Consider the following 20,611-nt stretch of genomic DNA (forward strand, 5'->3'; position numbering starts at 1 on the left):
CTTTGAGCCCAGGTCCTGTGATCCAAATGCCACAGTCTGTGTACACGGACACTCGGGCTTTGTGACTCAACAGTTGACTTCACCTGCGGTTTTCTCCTCTGTACAATGAGCGTCACCGCAGAACCTCCTTCCCAAGGTGGGTCTGAGGAAAGAGGGAGACAGCGTATTTAAGTCTTCTGCACACGCTGCCTACTAAACATTAGGAATTACCATTGAGCTCTCCGTAGTTAGCGACCAGTTTGCAGGGGGATGGGCCACTCCAAACCACTGGAGGCAGGTTCGAAAGATCCCCTGTTTGGACGGGACAGGGCCTGCTTTGCCTTGGTGAAGGGGGCGGGAGGCAGGCGCAGTTTGATTCCAATGAGAACCGTCACTCTAGACTCTGTGTTCAGTATTCCTGAGTCTCGCTGTTCAAAGTGCGCTCTTTGGACCAGCTGTCGGCCTCTCAGGCCCCTCCCTGAACTCTCTGCATCAGAATCTGTATTTCAAAAAGATCCTCAAGAGATTCAGATGCACATTAAAGTTTGAGAAGCACTGTTAAGGTTAAAAAACTGGTAATAAACCAAACACACGGCACACCACCCACACGGGTTCAGGAAAGACAAGTTCCCTGGAGTTGAGCAACCACAGAGTACGCAACCTTGTTGCAATAACTGACAGCTCTGATGTACTTGTTTGAAGGAGTTCTGGGGACATTCCCAGGAGATAAGGGGGGTTAACCTGGGAGACTGCAGGAAGACCTCTGAGTCAGAAGGACATTAAACAGGGCTTTCTGCAGTCTTCTGGTGTGGGGCTGGAGGTTCCGGCCCTTGGGGCTCCCTCACCTGCCCATCCAGGCACCCTGAGGCTCTTGAGCTCCTTCTGCTGCTTGTACCAGGCACGTCCAGAACCCTGCCTGCCACTCTCCGGCCAGGAGCTCTGAGATGCAGCCTGCCAGCTGGCGGCTGCTCCCTCCCCAGGCTCTTCTCTGGGTCTGGAAGTTCTCGCTGCCTGTCTCCCGCACTGACCTTGCAGCTTTTCCTTCCCTCCAGACCGGGGTGGTTGCCAGTTAAGAAAGAAGTGCTTGAAGGGCCAGCGACAGGACTTGGGAAGCAGGAGAAGAGAGTAGAGGGGTCCTGTGGTCGCTCTGGATGTGGGGGTGAGGGCAGATAAAGGAAGAGTAGAGGAGGAGCAAGGGGTCCCTTGGTCCTCCAGTTAAAAGCTCCACCAGGAGAATGTCTGGTGTCCTGTAGGTCCTGGCGCCAACGCCGTTGTTGGATCCTGTTCTTGGTTTGGCTGCTAACTGGTGCCGTGTCGGGGACGGGTCTCGAGGGAGATGAGGACGAAGCAAAGGGAAAAGTGAGGGAGGGGTCAAAGTCAGGAGGCCAAGCTGGGGCCTTGATGCAGGCCTACAGGGCCCTTGTCAGTCCCTGTGATTTCTTTCTTATAAAAGATTTTATTTATTTATTTATAAAGAGAGGGGAAGGGAGGGAGAAAGAGGGAGAGAAACATCCATGTATGGTTGCCTCTCACACAGCCCCTACTGGGACCTGGCCTACAACCCAGGCTTGTGCCCTGACTGGGAGTTGAACCTGTAACCCTTGGGTTCACAGATCTGCTTAGTCCACTGAGCCACAGCAGTTTCTGTGATTTCTTTAAACCTGGATTTCACTATCTGTATAACCAGATGATGGCCCCATTGTTGAGGGTATTATTCATCCTTTATCTGGTAGAATGCCTGCCAGGTGAATAACTAGGTGCTAATCAGTAATCTTAGTCCCTCCCCCTCAGCATGCCCCAGGCTGGGCCCCATTCCCCCACCCATTCCTGAGACGCAGTTGCTGACCATCATTACTTTCTTCCTCGCGTCCTCTACCTTTCCCTTGGAGCCCTGGCCTCGGTGGGAAGTTGGAGAAAGGAGAGCAGTGGAGTAAAACTGAGCACATTAAGCCTTACAACCTCGGTCAGAGTGGAAGGCCGGAGAAAGTGAATCCTCCGGTGCCTCTCGCTTTTCATCCACATCAGCTGCTTCAAATTAGGCTGAAAACCAGCCAAGGTGTCAGGCCCACCTTGGGGAGGCCACAGCACACAGTTGCTGTGTGGTCAGCTCAGGAGTCGGGGAGGCTGGTGCCTGTCTGGCTCCCCCATCTGCTCACCTGGGGACCTTCACCTGCCTGAGCCTCAGCTGTTCTACCTGCTAAAGGGCAGGTAGAACACTCCCCTGGGTCTTCTCAGAGGCCTGGCCCGCATTTGGTGAGATCTGAGGCACACAGGCACCAAGTTTGCTGCTCTTATTGCTATCCCATAATAATACCTGCTGCTTACATAGGACTGAAGAGGTGGTAGGCATTGGCCTAAGCACAGTATAAAAATTAACTCCTTGTAACCTTATAACGGCCTTATGATGTTGGTACCTCTGTTGCTCCCATGTCAGTCGAGGAAACTGAGGTCCAGAGGGCCGTGTAACTGTCCAAGGGAAGGGCTTGAGCTGGGATTCAGACTCGGTCATTCGGTTCCAGGGCCGATGTTTCTAATTCCCGCACTGCAGCAACGGTCAGCAAACATGTTGCCTTAGAGCCCCATGGACGTGTGAGAGGAGGTGACCAGTGTCCTCTAAGGGCCTGCCACATCCCTGAGCTGCCCTGCTGGTCCAGGCAGCCTGTGCTCAGGGGGAGAGACTGGCCTTCATCACGGGGTGCATAGCTCCAATCCCATGGCAGCCCCATGAGCCTCCCCCATGGCTTGTGCCGCCTTCCCATGCTCCTGTGGAAAAATGTCCCACCTCTAGCAGTGGCCTGCCACCTTCCGGGGCATAGTCCCTGTTTATAGAGCCGGGTCACCACCCACTGGCTTCCTGGCACAGAAGCAAGCTGCCGAGGAGGGAGGGGGAGGCTGTGAGACTCTTAATGTTTTCCTGAGAAACACGTGGCTGTTTCTTGCCAGGCAGGAAGTGCTTGATAGCCTAGAAGTGTGTTTACCCCACATCGCAGCCACCGGGCCGTGTCTGACCCTTCCTTGTTCCTTGTGTGTCTTTCCCAGGCACTCCGGGCACCCAGGCTTTCGGAAGATGCTCACAGTGGCAATGTGGGTGGCCCTGCTGGGCTGCCTGCAGGCCCAGGAGCTCCAGGGACATGTCTCCATAATCCTGCTGGGAGCAACTGGGGACTTGGCCAAAAAATACTTGTGGCAGGGACTGTTCCAGCTGTACCTGGATGAGGCGGGGAAGGGCCACCGTTTTAGCTTCCATGGGGCTGCTCTGACGACCCCCGAGCAGGGCCAAGAGGTCCTGGCCAAGATCCTGGAGTCCCTCTCCTGCCCCAAGGATGTGGCACCTGATCGCTGTGCTGAACTCAAGGACCAGTTCCAGCGGCTGAGCCAGTACCGCCAGCTGAAGGCAGCTGAGGACTATCTGGCCCTGAACAAGGACATTGAAGCGCTGGTCCAGCGGGAGGGCCTCCGGGAGGCTGGCCGGATTTTCTACTTCTCGGTGCCCCCCTTCGCCTACGCAGACATTGCCCGAAGCATCAACAGCAGCTGCCGGCCAGGCCCCGGCACCTGGCTGCGGGTCGTCCTGGAGAAACCCTTTGGCCATGATTATGTCTCAGCCCAGCAGCTGGCCACAGAGCTCGGGGGCTTCTTCCAAGAGGAGGAGATGTACCGGGTGGACCATTACCTGGGCAAGCAGGTGAGCTTCAGTTTGGAGCCTGCCGGGGTTGGAGCAAGCTTGGCACAGGTGGACCCCATGGGCAGGGCCACACACTAGTCGTGGAATGAGGCCCAAAGGCATGTGAAATCTGAGCTCCATGGGCATTGTGAAGGTGGGCAGGAGGTCAGAGGACTAAGGACAAACGGTGAACAGGTCTGTGCCGCCCTTGTGCACATGTCCCGCTCACTGCTGCCCAGCAGGGGCTGGGCTCTGCTCTCTGAGCGGTGCCTGCGTCCCCTCCGGAGGTGGCCCCCAGCCCCTGGGAGCTGGACCTGGCTTCCAGCTGGGGATACTGTGGGAATTACAACGAACCACCTATTCCATACCTATCTGCCTGTTTTTCAATATTGTTTTCTTCTCGAGTTCTGTTTTGAGCCAGAAGGCTGGTAACGAGATCTTAAAACTGAATAGGGACCCAAGGTCCAGGCTTCTCGGTCAGGCCCCTGTGGCAGAGCATGGGGCTGACCTGCATGATACATGTCAGCTGTCCAGGTCACTCTGGACATGCTCTTGGAGCCCCTTTAGGACATCTGTCCCCAGAAATGCCAGCAGAGAGCGTGCGGCTGTGCTGTCCCGTGCTGAGCAGGCTGGGAGCCCAGGGCCCCCGGGGGTGGCCCCACCTCCGGCCCTCTCTGGGGCTGCAGTTTGCCCAGAGTGGTCTGCAGACCAGTGCCTGTCCCAGTGGGATTTTCACTTGTTTACGGGAAAATGAAAAAAATTGTATACTGAATGTTTTCAATTTGAAGCTTTTATCACTCCATTTTTGGTGTTATAATATCTTTCTGTTATTAAAGGTTGATGGTAATAGTTGCTAGATAACCTTAAATATTTTCTTTCCTGGCAAAATAGACATCTGGTCACCCTGTGGAGGTCCCTTAAAAGTGTTTGAGCCCTTGCTGGGCCGGGAAGCCCTGAAGTCCAGGGACCATTGCTCCGAGCGTCTTCTCGGAGCGGGGACGAGAGGGCTTGGGGCCCTTCCTGGGAGTCAGGACCCCGACTTCGTCCCGGGAGGAACGTGCAGCACAACCGGTCTCCTTCCCTGCCAGGCCGTGGCTCAGATCCTGCCTTTCCGAGACCAGAACCGCGAGGCCCTGGACGGCCTCTGGAACCGGCACCACGTGGAGCGGGTAGAGGTCATCCTGAAAGAGACGGTGGATGCTGAAGGTGCGTGGGTGGGCCTCCTTGCCCTCCTTCTGCCCTGTGTCAGGTGATGCGCTGGGCCGGCCCCGTGCCTCTGCCACTGTTTGCCGGTGTGTGGACCGCGCTGAGCCCCGGGGAGCCTGCAGGCAGACCAGAGGGGTCATTGATGCCCTCGGGGAGTAGGGGGTCTGGTTAAGCTCACTTGGCTCCCACGCCGCAGGCCAACAGTAAATGCTGGCAGCTTACCTGAGTTTTCTGCAGTGGAGGCCCTCAGCTGGCAGGAAGCTTCCTGTGACTTTTGTACTCACCCAGGTGACAAGTACATCCCCTCACCTTCTGGTCCCTCCCATTCTTAACCCTCAGCGCAGCTGTCATTTTCCTGAGGAGCCTCTGCTGAGCGTCTTGACAGGGTCCACTCTCCCGTGACACTTAGAACACCACGTGCCTCCCTTCACTGCCCCTCCCAGTCTTCTCCTTGCTGTCCCCATCCAGGGCGTCTGTCCCGGCAGGAGGCAGGGCCCAGGCCATCCCCGCTCAGGCACCTGGCCCGCACCCGGGAGTGCGCATACCGAGTGCTGACCTGGGCCTCGGAAGACCCGAGTGTCAGGCCCGGCTCTGCCTTCGCCCGGGTGGCCTCAGCACGTCACCTCGTCATTCGTGAGATGAGCTGGTGAAGTTGTGTAGATGACAGCTGCTCAGGCCCCTGTGAGCTCTGGCATTCTGGGATTTCTTCAAACGTTTTGAGCATGGACTGTCTATATTCAAAGCAATAATAAAAACTAATTCTTATTGTGTCCTAATCCCCCCAGTAGCCAGATGAGGTGGGTACTATTATTAGCCTCCACCAGCAGATGAGGTTTGGTGATGTGCCCAAGGTCACTCGGTAGGAAGTGGTGGGGCCAGGTCCTGGGCAGGCGGTCTGGCTCCAGGGCCAGGCTCTGCGCCCAACGTGCGGCTCACTGCAGACTGCTTCTGCAGCCTGGGGAGGAGGGTCCCGGCCCGTCTGCACCCCGCAGTGTTTGTCTGGGTGGGGTGGGGCCCCAGACACCTCGGGCCTAGGTGGGGGGCTAGGAGGTCTGCCTCTTTCTCTGTGCCTTTTCCTCTTTTTAATTTTTTAAATTAAATAATTTAATTTTATTTATTTATTTCTCTTGATTTCTCTCCATCTTTCTCTCCCTTCCTCTTTGGATGTATATTTAGAGCTAGATGCTCTCTGGAGATACAGAGAGCAGGGAGACCCCACTTCTGTGCCCTGATACCTCACCGATTCTCCTCACTGTGGGGAGAATGTATGGGGACAAACTCTGGGGGGGGGGCAGGGAAAGGGGCAGGGTGGGCTGGGGCAGTCAAGTGGGACTGGGGGAGCTGGCCCGAAGGGCACTGCTGCCCTTCAGCGGAGCTGGGAGTCTCCAGTCTAGAACCCTTATCAGAAAAGAGGTCCCCACTGCAGTGAGCATTTGGGGGTCTCAGGATGCCCCCAGCCCTTCCAGACTTCCCATGCTGTCCTCAGCAAGGGCTTAGGCCGTTGGTTCCCTCCTTGTGCCTGTGTGTGTCTGATGTCCTGGCAGGAGTGAGTGCTGGACCTTGACCTTGCTTTATCTGCAGAGATGAGCTGCAGACCCAGCGCTGAGAGCGTGAGGTGGAATGGGAGGAGCCCTGCCACACCTGCAGTGGGAGCCAGCACCTGGCTCTGCCTGGACTTGAATTTGGCCTTACTGGCAGGGCTAGGCCGCCAGGACTCCACCCACCCCTCATTTCTGCCAGCTCCTTCCCATGCTCACCATGGGTTGGGAAAGATACATGATATCTTGAGATACCAGTGGGTACCATTACCTCTTATTTCTTCTTGGATCCGCTGTCATTTGTGGGTCTCTTTGCAGGATCCCTGTGGAGCCAGGGGCTAGGGAAAGTATAGCAAAAGTACTTTTCGGATTTTGGAGAAAGGAAAACAGAAGGCAAGACAGGAAGACAGGCAGGGGCCTGGGCAGATCTGGCTGTCAAAGCCAGCCTGGGGCAGGGAGAATCTGTTTGAACGGCAACACCGCAGGGGGTGGGTGCTGTGGAGACCTTCGAGGCTGTGGCAGGAGCTCAGGCCCGGCTGCCTGCAGGGGTGCGGTCTGTGTGGAGCGTCTCAGAGCCGCCAAACTCAAGGGCACAGGGCTGTTTCACTCCAGGAGACCTGGAGCAGGGCAGGCATGGGGGACCCACCAGCCCCCAGGGACTTGGAGCCAGTGAGGGTGCCATCGAGGGGGCTGGTTCTTGCCAGCGGTGGCCAGGAGGACTGCAGGCGTTCCCGGGGTTGGGTCTCCCGGGAACAGTTGCTGGCCTGTTTGCCTTCCAGTTGCATATTCAGGCCCAGAACAGTGTGTAACGGGGGGTGACTTCCTGCTACAGTGCTCAGTGGGGCCTGGGACACCGGTCCTTTGGCAACAGACTGAGTTCTCTGTCTGTCTGTCTGTCTCCCTGTCTCCCTCTCCTTCTCTTCCTCCACCTCCACTCCCCTGCCGGGACCCAGAAGGACAGGCATTCTTCACATCCCGAGGAGGTGGCCTGGTGAACCTCTGGTGCCCTGAGCATTGATCCTTGCTGTCCCCTCTGGGTCCTGCTTTGGAGCCTGGACGGTGGCCAGTAGGCCCTGTGCACAGCACGCCGGGGCCTCAGCTTGCCTTCTCCCAGGGGTGGGGACCGGAAACAGGCAGGACGAAGGACTGTGCTCCTGCTGGAGGTCCTGGTACCTGCTGTAGTGGGGCTGGGTTTGGCCAGCAGGCAGGTTCTGAGCCCGCATTCTGACCAACAAGCCAAAGGGCAACGTGTGGCTGGTCTTCTCTCTGCAGCCATTGCCCCGCCAGCCCCAGCAGCCATCCCTGGCTTTCCCTTCCCTCCTGGTGGCAGTTGTGCAGCCCCCGCTGGGTCCTGTGCGGGGAGGCACTGACCCGGTCCCGCTGGCAGCCTGGACTGCCCCTGGAGCGCTGGGAGGGGAGGGCCCGTGAGCCTGGAAAAGGAGCTTTTCTGGTCAGAGCTGCTGCCTGCCCTGGGAAAGGGGCCTGCGAGCTGCAAGGTCCTTTGGATGTCCCCACCCCCACGCACTCACACCCACCTGGTGGAGGCGGCTTCCCTGGCTCCCACCCTCATGGCTGGGTGAGTGGTTTTTTCCTCCTTTCTGCCACGGCCTCCCACCCAGGGGAGTTTGCTACAGCGGCAAGTCTGCTGCATAGACAGCAGGAGAGCGAGGGGAGACAGACAGACAGACAGACAGACATGGGGGGTGTGGAGGATAGGAAAAAGTAATCTTCCCACCATTCCCCTGGTACACAGCCCCCTCTGTCTCATCTGGGGCACCCTCCTGGGCAGTCCCCACCCAGTGAGCCCCAGAAACCCCGGGCACCTGGGTTTCCTGAAGCAGCACTATGGGCCATACAAGGAGTGAGCTTGGCTCGGACACTTGGCTTCTGTGTGCAGATGGCCCCTGCTGGCCCCTGTCATGGCCCCTGGGAAAGGCTCTGCCGAAAGCAGGCTGGGTCCCTAACGGACTGAAGTTGGCTCAGGAGGGTCCCTGTTCTAACACTGTGGAAGGAGCGTGATACACGTTCACTTCTGAGGGTTGGAGTGAACGTTCCGTGCCTCTCACTGAGGGACGAGGCCGCCAGGATCCTCCCAGGTGCACACCAGCTGTCCAGCCTTCCAGCCTGGTGTTCTGGAATGGCCGGGAGCTCACTCAGCAGGGCAGCTCCCCTGCCCGGCTGCAGGGCTGTTGCGGGGGGAGCTCAGGGTGGCTGCCAGGCTTCCCAGCCAGCCGACAGCTCTCTCCTTAGCCCAGCCCCCTTTTTATTTTTAGTGATCCCAGAGGATACTGGTGGGGATTGCAGCTAGCTTTCAGTTTTTTGTGTTTCTAAATCCCTGTTTTTATTGGGAAATTTTGAATCTTTCACAATGTGGAGGCAACATCATGGGGCCTCTGGTCCCAGGTCCAAAGGCTGTGGTCCTTGGTGCAGTCTCCTTTATATGAGGTCTATCCAGAAGGCATCCAGCCATGTATCATGAAAAATAGAGACATTTATTGAAGAAGATACAAGGTACAAGAAACATTGTATATAGGACAATGACGCTTCAGTCCCCTTCGAATTAGGCCCCCTGGAACCTTACACAGTTCTCCCAATTACCATCAGCTGCCCTGTTGTATTTTCCTGAATCTCATCGATGGTCTGACATCTCTTCCCTTTCAAAGCTGGTTTTAGTTTTGGGAAAAGCCAGAAGTTGCAGGGCACCAAATCTGGGCTGTAGAGGGGCTGAGTCACCTGGGCGATTTGATGTTTCGCCAAAAAACTCTGCACAAGACGTGATGCGTGAGCGGGCGCGTTGTTGTGGTGAAGCTGCCAGTCACCAGTTGCCCGTAGCTGCATCCTCCTGAAACATCCGAATAGTTTCCACAGAGGAATGTTCAAGCTTAACGCAAAATCTGGTGCAGACTCGTTGCTCTACACGTCAGTAATTTTGAATGCGACAGCCACACAGTGCACACGCTCACTCAGCAGCATCTACCGCCCCCACTGACGAGTACAGTGAAGTCATCATTGTTCACATGTGCACATTCCAATACACTCTCCTTGGCTGCCACGTTACATTGATGTTGCACAAACTGTTCTTACTGTATTAACAATGGCTCGACTTTTTCCAGACAGACCTTGTCTAGTGACGATGACCCGTTTCCTCTCTCTCGGGTTGTCTGGGGGCGTAAATCAGGCGATGTACGCGGGAATGCTTTACAAATGGACACGCAGCTCTCCCTGCAGGTTGGCAGGGCAGGAGGCAGCTGTGGACCCAGGCCCTGGGCTCCGCATGGCTTCTACGTGACTTGTGCTGGGCTATATGAAGTCCCGCAGCTGGTCTGTGACAGCTTTTATGGCCACTCTTCACTGAACATGCTCTCTCTCCCCCACTTATATAAGTACTAAGTTTACGTGTATTGACAGCCTGCGTAATCTGTACCTTTTGGTAGCTCCGTATTTCTGTTCAATTCTGTTTATGCCACGGGGTATGAATTGCTCTGTTAATAGGCATTTTGGTTGATTCTGGTCTTTGCTATTTTAAATAGTCCTTTGTGAGCTTTCAAAAAAAACTAAGGTATAATTCACATGCCGTAAAGTTTACCCTTTAAAAATATACAATTCAGTAGTTTTAAATATATTCACGAACTTGTGTGACCATGATCTAATTCCAGAACATTTATAAGGATTCCTTTTTTTCCCTTTAAGTCAGGGGTGTCAAACTCATTTTCACCAGAGGCCACATCAGCCTCGAGGTTGCCGTCGAAGGGCCAAAATAATTTTCGGACCGTGTAAGTATAACTACTCTTTAACAGTTAAGGAGTTGAAATTACATTCGGCCCTTTGAAGGCAACTGCGAGGCCAACGTGGCCCCCGGTGAAAATGAGTTTGACACCCTGCTTTAAGTACACTTCTGAAGTGGGGTCAGTAGGCAAAGGGTAACGTCTACTCTGTAGCTGTTACTGCATCTCACTGGATCTCCCTTGCCTTCGGCGGGATGCCACCCGTGAGGGTCCAAGGGGCAGTGTAACGGAGAGCCAAAGCGGGGGGTCTCCCCTGCTCGTGGTCTTGGACGAGTTCTGGACTCAAATGGGTGGAAGCCCGGTGTATGGGGGCCTTTCTTCCCACTGTCCGCCCTGGCTGTGTTTTGTCCCATCCTTGTTCAAACATCAGTGGGTTTTAACCCTCACCTTTCAACCTAGAAAAGGATGCTAGGGGTCAATAGAAATCATTTTTGGAAAAAAATACTCAGTCCCCAGTAACTGGTGGTAACCAGGAAAAAAAAAGCTTGTTGGGCGTCTTTAAGAGGCCAAGCTGCCCACCTTCCCCTCCCCGCATCTTGTGCTTAGCTGCATGGCCTCCCCCTGAGAGGCACAGGCCTACGGTTCTGGTCACTGCACTTGAACTCTGAGAAGATACTGCTAGCCAGGAAAGGATCAAAAGCCACAAACCTGTGGGCTGTGCTAAACACGGTGCACCCCCTGAAGCTTGAAATTAGGGATAAAGGAAGCTGTCTTTTACACAGCGGGCAGCAAACCTATGAAACGCTCTCTCCCCACGGATTGAGAGAGGATAAAAATAAGAAAAGGGCCACTTAGGGATTTGCCAAACTAATGAATAGTAAGCAGATAACAGGGCTTTTAAGGACTCTGCTGTGTTCTCGCCATCAAGAATTCATCTGTTCTCAAAGCTTTATTCTCTATACTCTAGACTCTGCTGGGATTCATTGGTTCTAAGACCCATTCCCCCCGCCATATTTGAACATCTCTGAAGTTGGGTTTCCCATTGACGGGGCAGTGTAGTTGAACGGGCAGCCCGTTTCCTTCTTCGTGGTTATGAAATAATGATTCTTTCACCGGCGATGGCATTTTTGATCTGATGAAACCCGGTGTCTCTCCAGCATTTGTTGCCTTTGCTGGTCCGAGCTGACACCTCCAACCACCTTTTAGACATTTTCACAGAACCACTTCAGACTCAGCACATTCAGAATGAAAACCATCATCGCATTTTTCTCTTGAAAGACCAGCTGCTCTTTCTAACTTCTCATTTCCAAGTGGTGACCGCTCTCCAAGTTGCCTGGCTGCTGGCCCCTCTCCTGTAGCCCCCGTAGCGATAAAAACCCTAGCCAGTGCTGGGCAGTGCTTCCTGTGTACCAGGCGCTGTTCCAAGTATGCGTACGTGTTAACTCATTAACCTGCAGCAGCCCTGCTGGGAGGCACGGTGACGATTCCTCTCTTGTATGGGAGACAGAGCCACTCATCCGGGGTCACAGGGCTAAGACATGGCCGAGTAGGCAGCCTGGCTGGAGCCCCCCACTCAAGGTCACTGACTCTGAAATGCCTCTCCCCGAGCCAGCCCGTCCCCACCCAGGTGTTACTCACCCGTTGAGTGCTGTCTGTGTGTTACTGTTGCTCCCTGTGATCGGGCCCTGCTGGACGTCATCACCGCCAGCCCCTCTCTGAAGTTCACCTTGCAGATCCTAGACGGCTTGCTCTTCCCCAGCACCTGCTCTAACATTGAAAACAAACAGTTTTATTGAGATGTAATTCATCTATCACACAATTCACCCATTCAAAGTACACAGTTCGGGGGGCCTTTAGGCTACATGCTCCCAGAGCTGTGCAGCCATCACCACGGTCCATTTTGGAACATTCCCTTGAGGGTGAATTGAACAGGGCTCCTCGGGGGTGACATACTGATACTGTCACCCCTGAGGAGTCCTGGGCCCCTGAGCTGCCATCCTTGAACTTCCCCGTTCTCCCCAGCTCCTTGCAATCACTGGTCTACTTCTTGACTCTGTGGATTTGCCTGTCCTGGACATTTCATGGTGTCCTATGGAATCCGATGGTGTGTGGCCTTTGTGCCTGGCTTATCTCACTTGGCGTGATGTTTCCAAGGTTCCTCCATGTTGTCACTGGTGTTAGAGCGTCATCGCTTTTCATTGCTGACTAATACTCCATTCCGTGGACAGACCGCATTTTACCGATGCACTTGTCAGTTGCTGGATGTTTCGGAGGCGACTGTTTTTTGGCTGTTGTGAATACCGTGGCCGTGAACATTTGTGTGCAAGTCTTTGTGTGGACACCTGCGTTCTCTCTCGTGGGCATATGTGGCAGTGGAATTGCTGGATCACGTGGGAACTCCAACTGGCCGAGGCCAAGAACTTTGAATAGCTCCTCAGACCCCTCGGTCTCATTTCCCAGGCCCTTTCCATCCGTCCGCAATTTCTGCTCTTCAGAACCACGAACGGGCTGCTTCTGCCAGGCCAGGCTTGTTATCCGAACCGAGTGCTGCAGCTTTGCCCTGCGGCTCGGGCCGTTCATCCCAACTAGGACGTGGCCCCGGGTAGAGTCAGCCCACACATACATGCCTTTGGGACACACAGCCTTTTTAGGAATGTGAATTGATTGTGCACACTTAAAAATCATGTGACCAGCCCCTGGCTGGTGTGGCTCAGTTGGTTGGAGCATCATCCTGTAACCGAAAGGTTGCGGGTTCAATTCCCAGTCAGGGCACATACAGGAGGCAGCTGATCAATGCTTCTCTCTCGCATTGATGCATCTTTCTCTCCCTTCCTCTCTCCCTTTTTCTCTGTCTAAATAGCAATGGAAAAAAAATGTCCTTAGTGAGGATAAAATACAAAATGTGTGTGTGTGTGTGTGTGTGTGTGTGTGTGTAAAGTCATGAGATTACACTTAATGATCCAATTGTCTATGTCCTTCACCTCCTGGGAGGTACCACCTGGGGGTCCTGACCTTTGACCTAGTCCCATCCTCCCAAAGCCCAGCCCAGCTTGCTTCTTTGACCTTTGTGCTCCACTCCGAAAGCCCTGGTGCTCATGCCCCGGGCACCGCGCAAAGCGACACTGCTGTGTGGTTGTTCAGTGGGTGTGGCAGGAAGTTAAAGGGAGCCGTTCTGCTGGTAGGGATGGCAGGTGCTTCAGCCGGCCGGCCGTCTGGGTTCGAACTTTAACCAGCTGTGTGGTGTTGGGCAAGTTACCTAACTTCTCAGAACCCCAGTTTGCTAGTATGTCAAGTAGGGGTCACTGCAGGGCCCCTTCAGGTGTCGCTACCGTGAGGGGCAAGCGGACGGGTGCGCACACTGTCAGCGCCCTTCTCTGTCTTCTGATGCCTTCGCAGCGATACTACAGAACTCTGAAGACCAGAGCCCTGTGGCACTGGGGAGCTTGGCCGCCCTTTCACCCAGTCGAGCATTTGGGCGGACGGTTGGGCTGGACTGCCCTGCACCTCAGGGGTGCGCTCTGGGGCGGGGGTGGGCCTGGAACTCTGGTTGGGAATAAAAGAGTCAGAATTCTACCCCGGGGACAAGGGCACCTTCCTGCAAGAGGGCTCCTGGCCTCTTTCCTCGCTCTCAGGCTGGCACTGCCATCAGGCATGGCGTGTTGGGCTGACTTCAGGGCAGGTTGTCGGAGGTCGCAGTGGGTCCGCCCACCCTCCTGCTGGCTGAGTTGCACGGGCGGCTGGTGAGGGCAGGTGGACCAGCGGCCAGGCCCCAGGGAGGCTGCTGGTAGGCAGTGTGCCGGGCTGGGCAGCAGGAACAGGAGCCGAGCCACATCTTTTTGTTCGTTTGAGTTAGCGATTAGATAAAAAAAAAAAAAGAATGCTTCTGAAATGTGTGTAAGCTCTACAAAACTGAGGTATAATAAATATCATGTACCTACAAACCCATCTTTAAAAAAGAACTTTAGCCCTGGCTGGTGTGGCTCAGTGGATTGAGTGCTGGCCTGCAAACCAAAGGGTCGCCAGTTTGGTTCCCAGTGAGGGCACATGCCCGGGTTGCAGGGCAGGTCCCTGGTTGGGGGCGCAGTAGAGATGACTGATGGATGTACCTCCTGCGCATCAGTGTTTCTCTTCCTGTCTTTCTCCTTCCCTTCCTCTCTAAAAATAAATAAATAAAAATCTTTAAAAAAGAACTTTACTGTCTCCTGTGTCCCTCCCCAAATTCTATCCCGTATCCCCTCATTCGCCGTTCCAAATTTTGTGTAGATTATTCTCTTGCTTCTCTCCGTGGTTTCCCCGTATGTCTGATCCACTAACACTATACTGTGGACTTCCGAAGGGGAGTCACATTCTGTGTGCTCGAGGGGGCTGTTTCTACCCCTTTGTCCGAATTCAGGATAATCTCTTCGGATCTGACGTCCAAAACTGACTCTTTTCAACTGTTTCTAACACATAAAACCCATCCATTGCATTTCCAATTTTCAGTGATATTTTTTCCTTTGTCGAAGTCCTGTTTTTTCTGGTCACTTCCCATCCTATTTCCAGAATTCATGTTATGGAAGCATTCCTGCTTCTTCCTGTTTACCTGGTTTTGCACCTGGTCCACGGCGTCGTGTGCTCATCCGTTGGCCGCACGGGACGCAGCGGCGAGCAGAGACGTAGCCCCTGCTCTGATGGAGCTTCAGGCATGGTGGGGCAGAGGCAAAAGGGCACTGAGTCATTTGGGGAGACTGGCAGGAGGCGGGGCCCCCAGGAGGGTGGGTCCGAGGTCAGCGGGTGTCTCCTGTGAGCAGAGACCTGCAGGGGGATGGAGTTGCTGGGCATCCAGCTGGGACTCACGCTGAGCTCCGGAGGAGGTAGAGCGAGGCGTGTGTCTAGCCAGCTCCCGACTCTGCAGGTACCAGCCCTGGGCACCCGACTCTCCCCTCTCGTGTAGTGCAGGGACAGGCATGGTGGCTGCCATGCGGGATCTGTGAGTGTGACCAGGAGGGGCGTGTGGAACCGCAGCCCTGTGCCAGGGCTGTCATTGCCAGGCTCCGCGCTCGCTCTGTGTTCGGTGGTACACCCTTTTACCCTCACAGTGACCCTGTCCACCGGCCAGTTGGACGTCTCCACCTGTACATCCTAAGCTGAAATACGCCTGAAACGGAGCTCGTGGCTTCCCCTCCATCAGACTGTCCTGCAGTGTCACCACTGCCCGTCCTTTGGTTAGACCCTGATTCCAGGAGTTACCTTGGGTTCCTCCATTTTGCTCAGCACATCCGGTCAGTGCTGACTCCAGAATGAATCGTCCACCCTCTGTAGCTCCTGCTCTGCCCCTAAAGCCTCCTCCTTGGTCTCCCTGCTTCTGCAGCCATTCCCCCCACAGCAGGACAGGAGGGTCTACCCCAAATACATGTCCGAACTTGTCCTTTCCTGTACGACACCCTCCAGTGGCTTCCCCTGGACCGAGAAGCAAGTGTAGCCCCCTCACCTGGGGCTCTAGGCCCCTACGCTCCTGTCTCCTCTGGCTCCCCCTCTGGACCTCTGGTGGGTGGCGGAGCTCTGTCCTGCCTCCGGGCTTCTGCTCTCCACGTGCTCCCTCCCTGGCTTTTTGCAGGGCTGACTCTCCAGGTCTCTAAGGGACCTTCCCATTACTCTCTGGCACCATCTCAATTTCTCTACTGACTTAACATTCTTCTCCTTCCCCGCTTCCCTCCCTGTAAACTGAGGGCAAGGACCTGGCTGTGTCCTTGGTGCTTGCAGGCTCCCTGGCACATTTGTGTACTTGGTAGTGGGTAGCACTTGTCAGCAGGATGCAGAAACAGACTCAGAAGTCACATTAGTAAGTGGCCACCAGACCCCAGAGCCCAGGCCAGTGCCTCCGGTCAGGTGGGGGGAGGGATGGGGGGGCAGGACTGGAGGCCAGCCACATGCTGTAAGTACAGTCTGGCCCTTGCTGGGACCAGAGCCTTCCCCACGCCCTTCCTGGAGAATCCCAAAGAGTTTGACTTGTCTTAAATGGCTCTGACTGAGGAGAGGTTGCCCAGAGACACCCCCTTCCTGCTTTCCTTGAGGTTTTCTGCCTAAATCATTTCTTGTAGGCTCTCTGGACTGGGGAATGAGGGTGCAGGGCGGGGGCTTGGTGCCCCATCGGGAAGTCGGACGAGTTGCCCATGCTTCACTGCCTCCTCTCCCTCCTCCTCCCGCTCAGGCCGCACCAGCTTCTATGAGGAGTACGGGGTCATTCGCGACGTCCTGCAGAATCACCTGACTGAGGTCCTGACCCTGGTGGCCATGGAGCTGCCCCACAACGCCAGCAGCTCGGCGGCCGTGCTACAGCACAAGCTGCAGGCCTTCCGGGCACTGCGGGGCCTCCGGAGGGGCAGCGCCGTCGTGGGCCAGTACCAGGCGTACAGCGAGCAGGTGCGCAGGGAGCTGCACAAGCCAGACAGCTTCCAGAGCCTGACGCCGACCTTTGCAGGTGGGCCTGGGGGCCGGGCATGGGCTGCAGCCTGCATCCCCTGGATTGCACCCCCACAGCACGGAGCTTTCTGGGAGAGGGGGGCTCCCTCAGACTGCAGACAGTGACCCCAGAACAAGAGCAGCAGCCATGGACCGGGCACCTACTCTGTGCCAGGCACTTCACATGCATCATCTCATCTAGTCATCGCACGCACCGTCCCCCCCCCGCCCCCCCGGGCAGGTAGGCGTATTATCCCCATTTAAAGGGAAGGAAAGCGAGGCCCAGTGATGGCGAAAAACTGCCCGAGGTCCAGCAGAGGCAGTACGTGGGGAAATGGGCTTGGAACTTGTCAGGAGTCCACTCCGTGTCTGGCTGTTTGTGCCCCTGCAGGTGTCTTTGCCTGTGTACCTCCCCTTCCCTTCTCCTGCACCTGACCTTGCTTCAGGCGTGTCCACAGTTCCCCCACCCCCAGTGCAAGGCTTTTCTCAGAGGCCCCAGGTTGGAGACTCAGCCAGTTCTCTCTCAGAGGCCTGTGAGTCTGGGAGGGGGGCGTGTGTGCTGTGGTCCCTGAGTGCTTGTCTGACTCTGCTGGGGAGAGGGTGATGGGAGGGGGGGAAGGTGGGAGTGAGTCTAACAAGGCCAGGGGTGTCCTGGTGCAGTGGGCGCCCAGAGGAGGGGCTCGGGCAGGGGAAGGGCTGGCTGGCAGGAAGGTCAGAAAGGAAAGGTGAGTGGGCCGGGAAGTCCCCGTTTCCCTGCGCTGGAGCATCACCTGGGCTGTCCCCTGTCACCGTAGGCATCCTCGTTCACATGGACAACCTGCGCTGGGAGGGCGTCCCCTTCATCCTGATGTCGGGTAAAGCCTTGGACGAGAGAGTGGGCTACGTCCGGGTCTTGTTCAAGAACCGGGCGTTTTGCACCCAGAGCGAGAAGCAGTGGGTGGGGGACCGGAGCCGGTGCCTGCCGCAGCAGATCATCTTCTACATCGGCCACGGTGAGCTGGGCAGCCCTGCCGTGCTGGTCAGCCGGACCCTGTTCCGGCCCACCCTGCCCTCTGGCAGCTGGAAGGAGGTGGAGGGCCGGCCGGGGCTCCGCCTGTTTGGCCGCCCTCTGTCCGATTTCTACGCCTACAGCCCCGTGCGGGAGCAGGACGCCTACTCCATCCTCATATCACACATCTTCCACGGCCGAAAGGACTCCTTCATCACCACAGAGAACCTGCTGGCCTCCTGGGTCTTTTGGACGCCGCTGCTGGAGGGCCTGGCCCAAGAGACCCCACGCCTCTACCCGGGAGGAGCTGAGAACGGGCAGCTGTTGGACTTCGAGTTCAGCGGCAGCCAGTTAGCCTTTTCCGTGCAGCAGCCTGAGCAGCTGGTGCCGGGGCCGGGTTCCGCTCCGCTGCCCAGTGACTTCCAGGTTCTCAGGGCCAAGTACCGAGACAGCCCCCTGGTTGCTGCCTGGCCCGAGGAGCTGATTGCGAAGCTGGCCAACGACATCGAGGCCGCAGCGGCGAAGGCGGTGGAGCGCTTCGGCCAGTTCCACCTGGCGCTCTCGGGCGGCTCCAGCCCCATCGCCCTGTTCCAGCAGCTGGCCACGGGGCACTACAGCTTCCCCTGGGCCCACACGCACCTGTGGCTGGTGGACGAGCGCTGCGTCCCGCTCTGGGATCCCGAGTCCAACTTCCAGGGCCTGCAGACGCACCTGCTGCAGCACGTCCGGGTGCCATACTACAACGTCCACCCCATGCCCGTGCACCTGCACCGGCGGCTCTGCGCCGAGGAGGACCGGGGCGCCCAGGCCTATGCCGAGGAGATCTCAGCCCTGGTCACCAACGGCAGCTTCGACCTGGTGCTGCTGGGCATGGGCACCGACGGGCACACGGCCTCCCTGTTCCCACAGTCGCCCACTGGCCTGGACGGCGAGCAGCTGGTCGTGCTGACTGAGAGCCCCTTCAAGCCGCACCAGCGCATGAGCCTCAGCCTGCCCCTCATCAACCGCGCTAGGAAGGTGGCGGTCCTGGTCATGGGCAAGCTGAAGCGTGAGATCACCATGCTGGTGAGCCGTGTGGGCTACAAGCCCAAGAAGTGGCCCATCTCGGGCGTCCTGCCCGATTCTGGCCAGCTGGTTTGGTACATGGACTACGAGGCGTTCCTGGGATGACGGTGCCTTCGCCCTCTGCTCCTTCCCATGCTGTCTTTCACCTGTCCTGTCCCCTCCCCTCTGAGTCCTGCCACCTGCCCGTGTGCCCCGACTCTCTGGAATCTGATGCCTCGGGGCCAGGCCCTGGGAGAGGCCCTATCCCAATCAGCCCCTCTAATGGTCCCCGTCTAGTTGGGGTGGGCAGACACAGAAAGAAGGAAGACATGGAGGCTCGGGTGGCGCTTCAAATCCAAGGCAGGAGAGAAACATCCACCCGAAGAGAAGACCTGCGGCAGCTACGCATGAACGTCACCAGCACAAGACAGGACCGTGTGAAAGCTCCGAGCCCCAGAAGCAGGCATGCGGTCAGCCGCTGGGGGGTGTCTGGAGGGGGGACCCGCGAACTGGCCCCTGTGGAGAAGAGTGGATAGCAGAAAGAAGGGAGTGCCAGTCAAGCGGGTGCTGGGAACTGTCTGGAGCGCTTGGGCCGCTGCAACCCTTGCTTCCTGTTTCCTCTTCTTCCCGAGCCTCCGACGTTCAGCCTGCCGTCCTGTCTACCTGCTCAGAGCGTCCAGTCCATTCCTCCTCAGTCCCGACTATGGGCGCCCCTCCCCACGCCCGCTCTGTGCCTTGCTGTCCCCCAGACCCTCCATTCACAGACAGGAGGAGGACAATGACGGTAACACAGCCACAGACACCAGGTTGTTACCACAGTGCCAAAAACCTTGCGACTGCTGTCGGGAGCCCTTCCTCAGCAGACGCACTCCTCTGCGTGGGGGAGCCGCTGGTGCCCCAGCTCCTCAGGGAGGACCCGGTCCCCACCGTCAAACACGTGGGGCGCAGGTGCTCGGGCCATTCCAGGGAGCCCTTCTTTAAGAGGGGCCTTTGCATCTCAGGGGACTTCCTGGCAGGTCTTCCCACTCAGTACCCTCTGCTGTTTGACCAGGAGACCCAGTCACATCTTTCTTGTGGGGAGAGATGTATCATCCAGCCACAGACCATCCAGACACTGATCTGACCGGACAGGGGCCAGGCCCTTTGGGGGGCGGCCACGGTGCATGGTCGTGTTGGCGACCGCTCACCTTTCTCATACTACCTCGTGGTGGCTTTCAGCCTGCCAGCCCCTCCTGCCACCTCTCGCTTCACCACTGACGCCCTGCCGGAAGACTTGGGGCACAAACCGGTAGCTTCTTGAGAATAGGTTGGGTGCTCTGCCCTTGAGAAGTACAAGCCAGCGCTACCTGTTTTTCTGGAACCCCCAGGGGGTATCTCTGAAATACTTTTAAAAAATCAAAATCGTCAGTTTTTACTTCAGCTTCCCACAGAGTCATGCCGCCAGGCTGGGACTGTGCCCCATCCCCTGCCCACACTGTGCACTAGACGCGCCACGCCCGTGTCAGGCTGAGGGCTGTCCTTGGGGAGGCTGTTCAGACTGTCTTCAGGGCTGCGGATGTACAGGAATTACTGCTCTTGTTTGAGATGGGAGCCTGTGAAATGGATGCCTGAACCAGGGCAGTCTTGTTAAAATGCCGCCTCTTCTGGCCTCCAGCGGCCAGGACCAGACAGGGCATCTCTCTGTGTACCAGGAGAGCTGACCCTGGTGAAAAAGAATCACGGTATCAGGCTCAGGAAGTCTCCTCCCTTGCTAGAGGTCAGCACCCTAGCTTTTTTGCTGTAGAGATGCTGGTGGACCCAGGTGGTTGCAGTTTGGGTGCTACCTGTGGCCACATGGGGGCGCTCGTGCACCATCCCTGCCGGTGTGCCATCTGACTTCGCAGGAATCCCACCCTGCTCCGCTCCCCCACCCCCATGTTGTACTTGCATTTTCATAATCTGCCTCCCTGCGCCCTTGGCCCTCAGCACTCCCCCAGCTGTTCTCAGGGAATTTCTTCTTCTGTGGTTGCAACACCAGAGAGAAAGC

The 20,611-nt window shown here is 56.6% G+C and overlaps 1 protein-coding gene across 3 annotated transcripts in view; it reads left to right on the top strand.

Moving 5' to 3' along the window:
• Positions 1-19,306, top strand: part of H6PD (hexose-6-phosphate dehydrogenase/glucose 1-dehydrogenase) — a 24,895-nt gene extending 5,589 nt beyond the window's left edge. For all 3 annotated transcript variants that reach the window (XM_045190495.3, XM_024554199.4, XM_045190496.3), the window contains 4 exons: positions 3,019-3,664; positions 4,732-4,849; positions 16,303-16,572; positions 17,348-19,306. In XM_045190495.3, coding sequence (XP_045046430.2) covers positions 3,019-3,664; positions 4,732-4,849; positions 16,303-16,572; positions 17,348-18,711 — 2,398 coding nt within the window. In that variant the 3' untranslated portion in view covers positions 18,712-19,306. The remainder of the gene's footprint in view (positions 1-3,018; positions 3,665-4,731; positions 4,850-16,302; positions 16,573-17,347) is intronic.
• The last annotated feature ends 1,305 nt before the right edge of the window (positions 19,307-20,611 follow it).

The sequence above is a fragment of the Desmodus rotundus genome, chromosome 3 (genome assembly GCF_022682495.2).
Source record: "Desmodus rotundus isolate HL8 chromosome 3, HLdesRot8A.1, whole genome shotgun sequence".
NCBI lineage: Eukaryota > Metazoa > Chordata > Mammalia > Chiroptera > Phyllostomidae > Desmodus > Desmodus rotundus.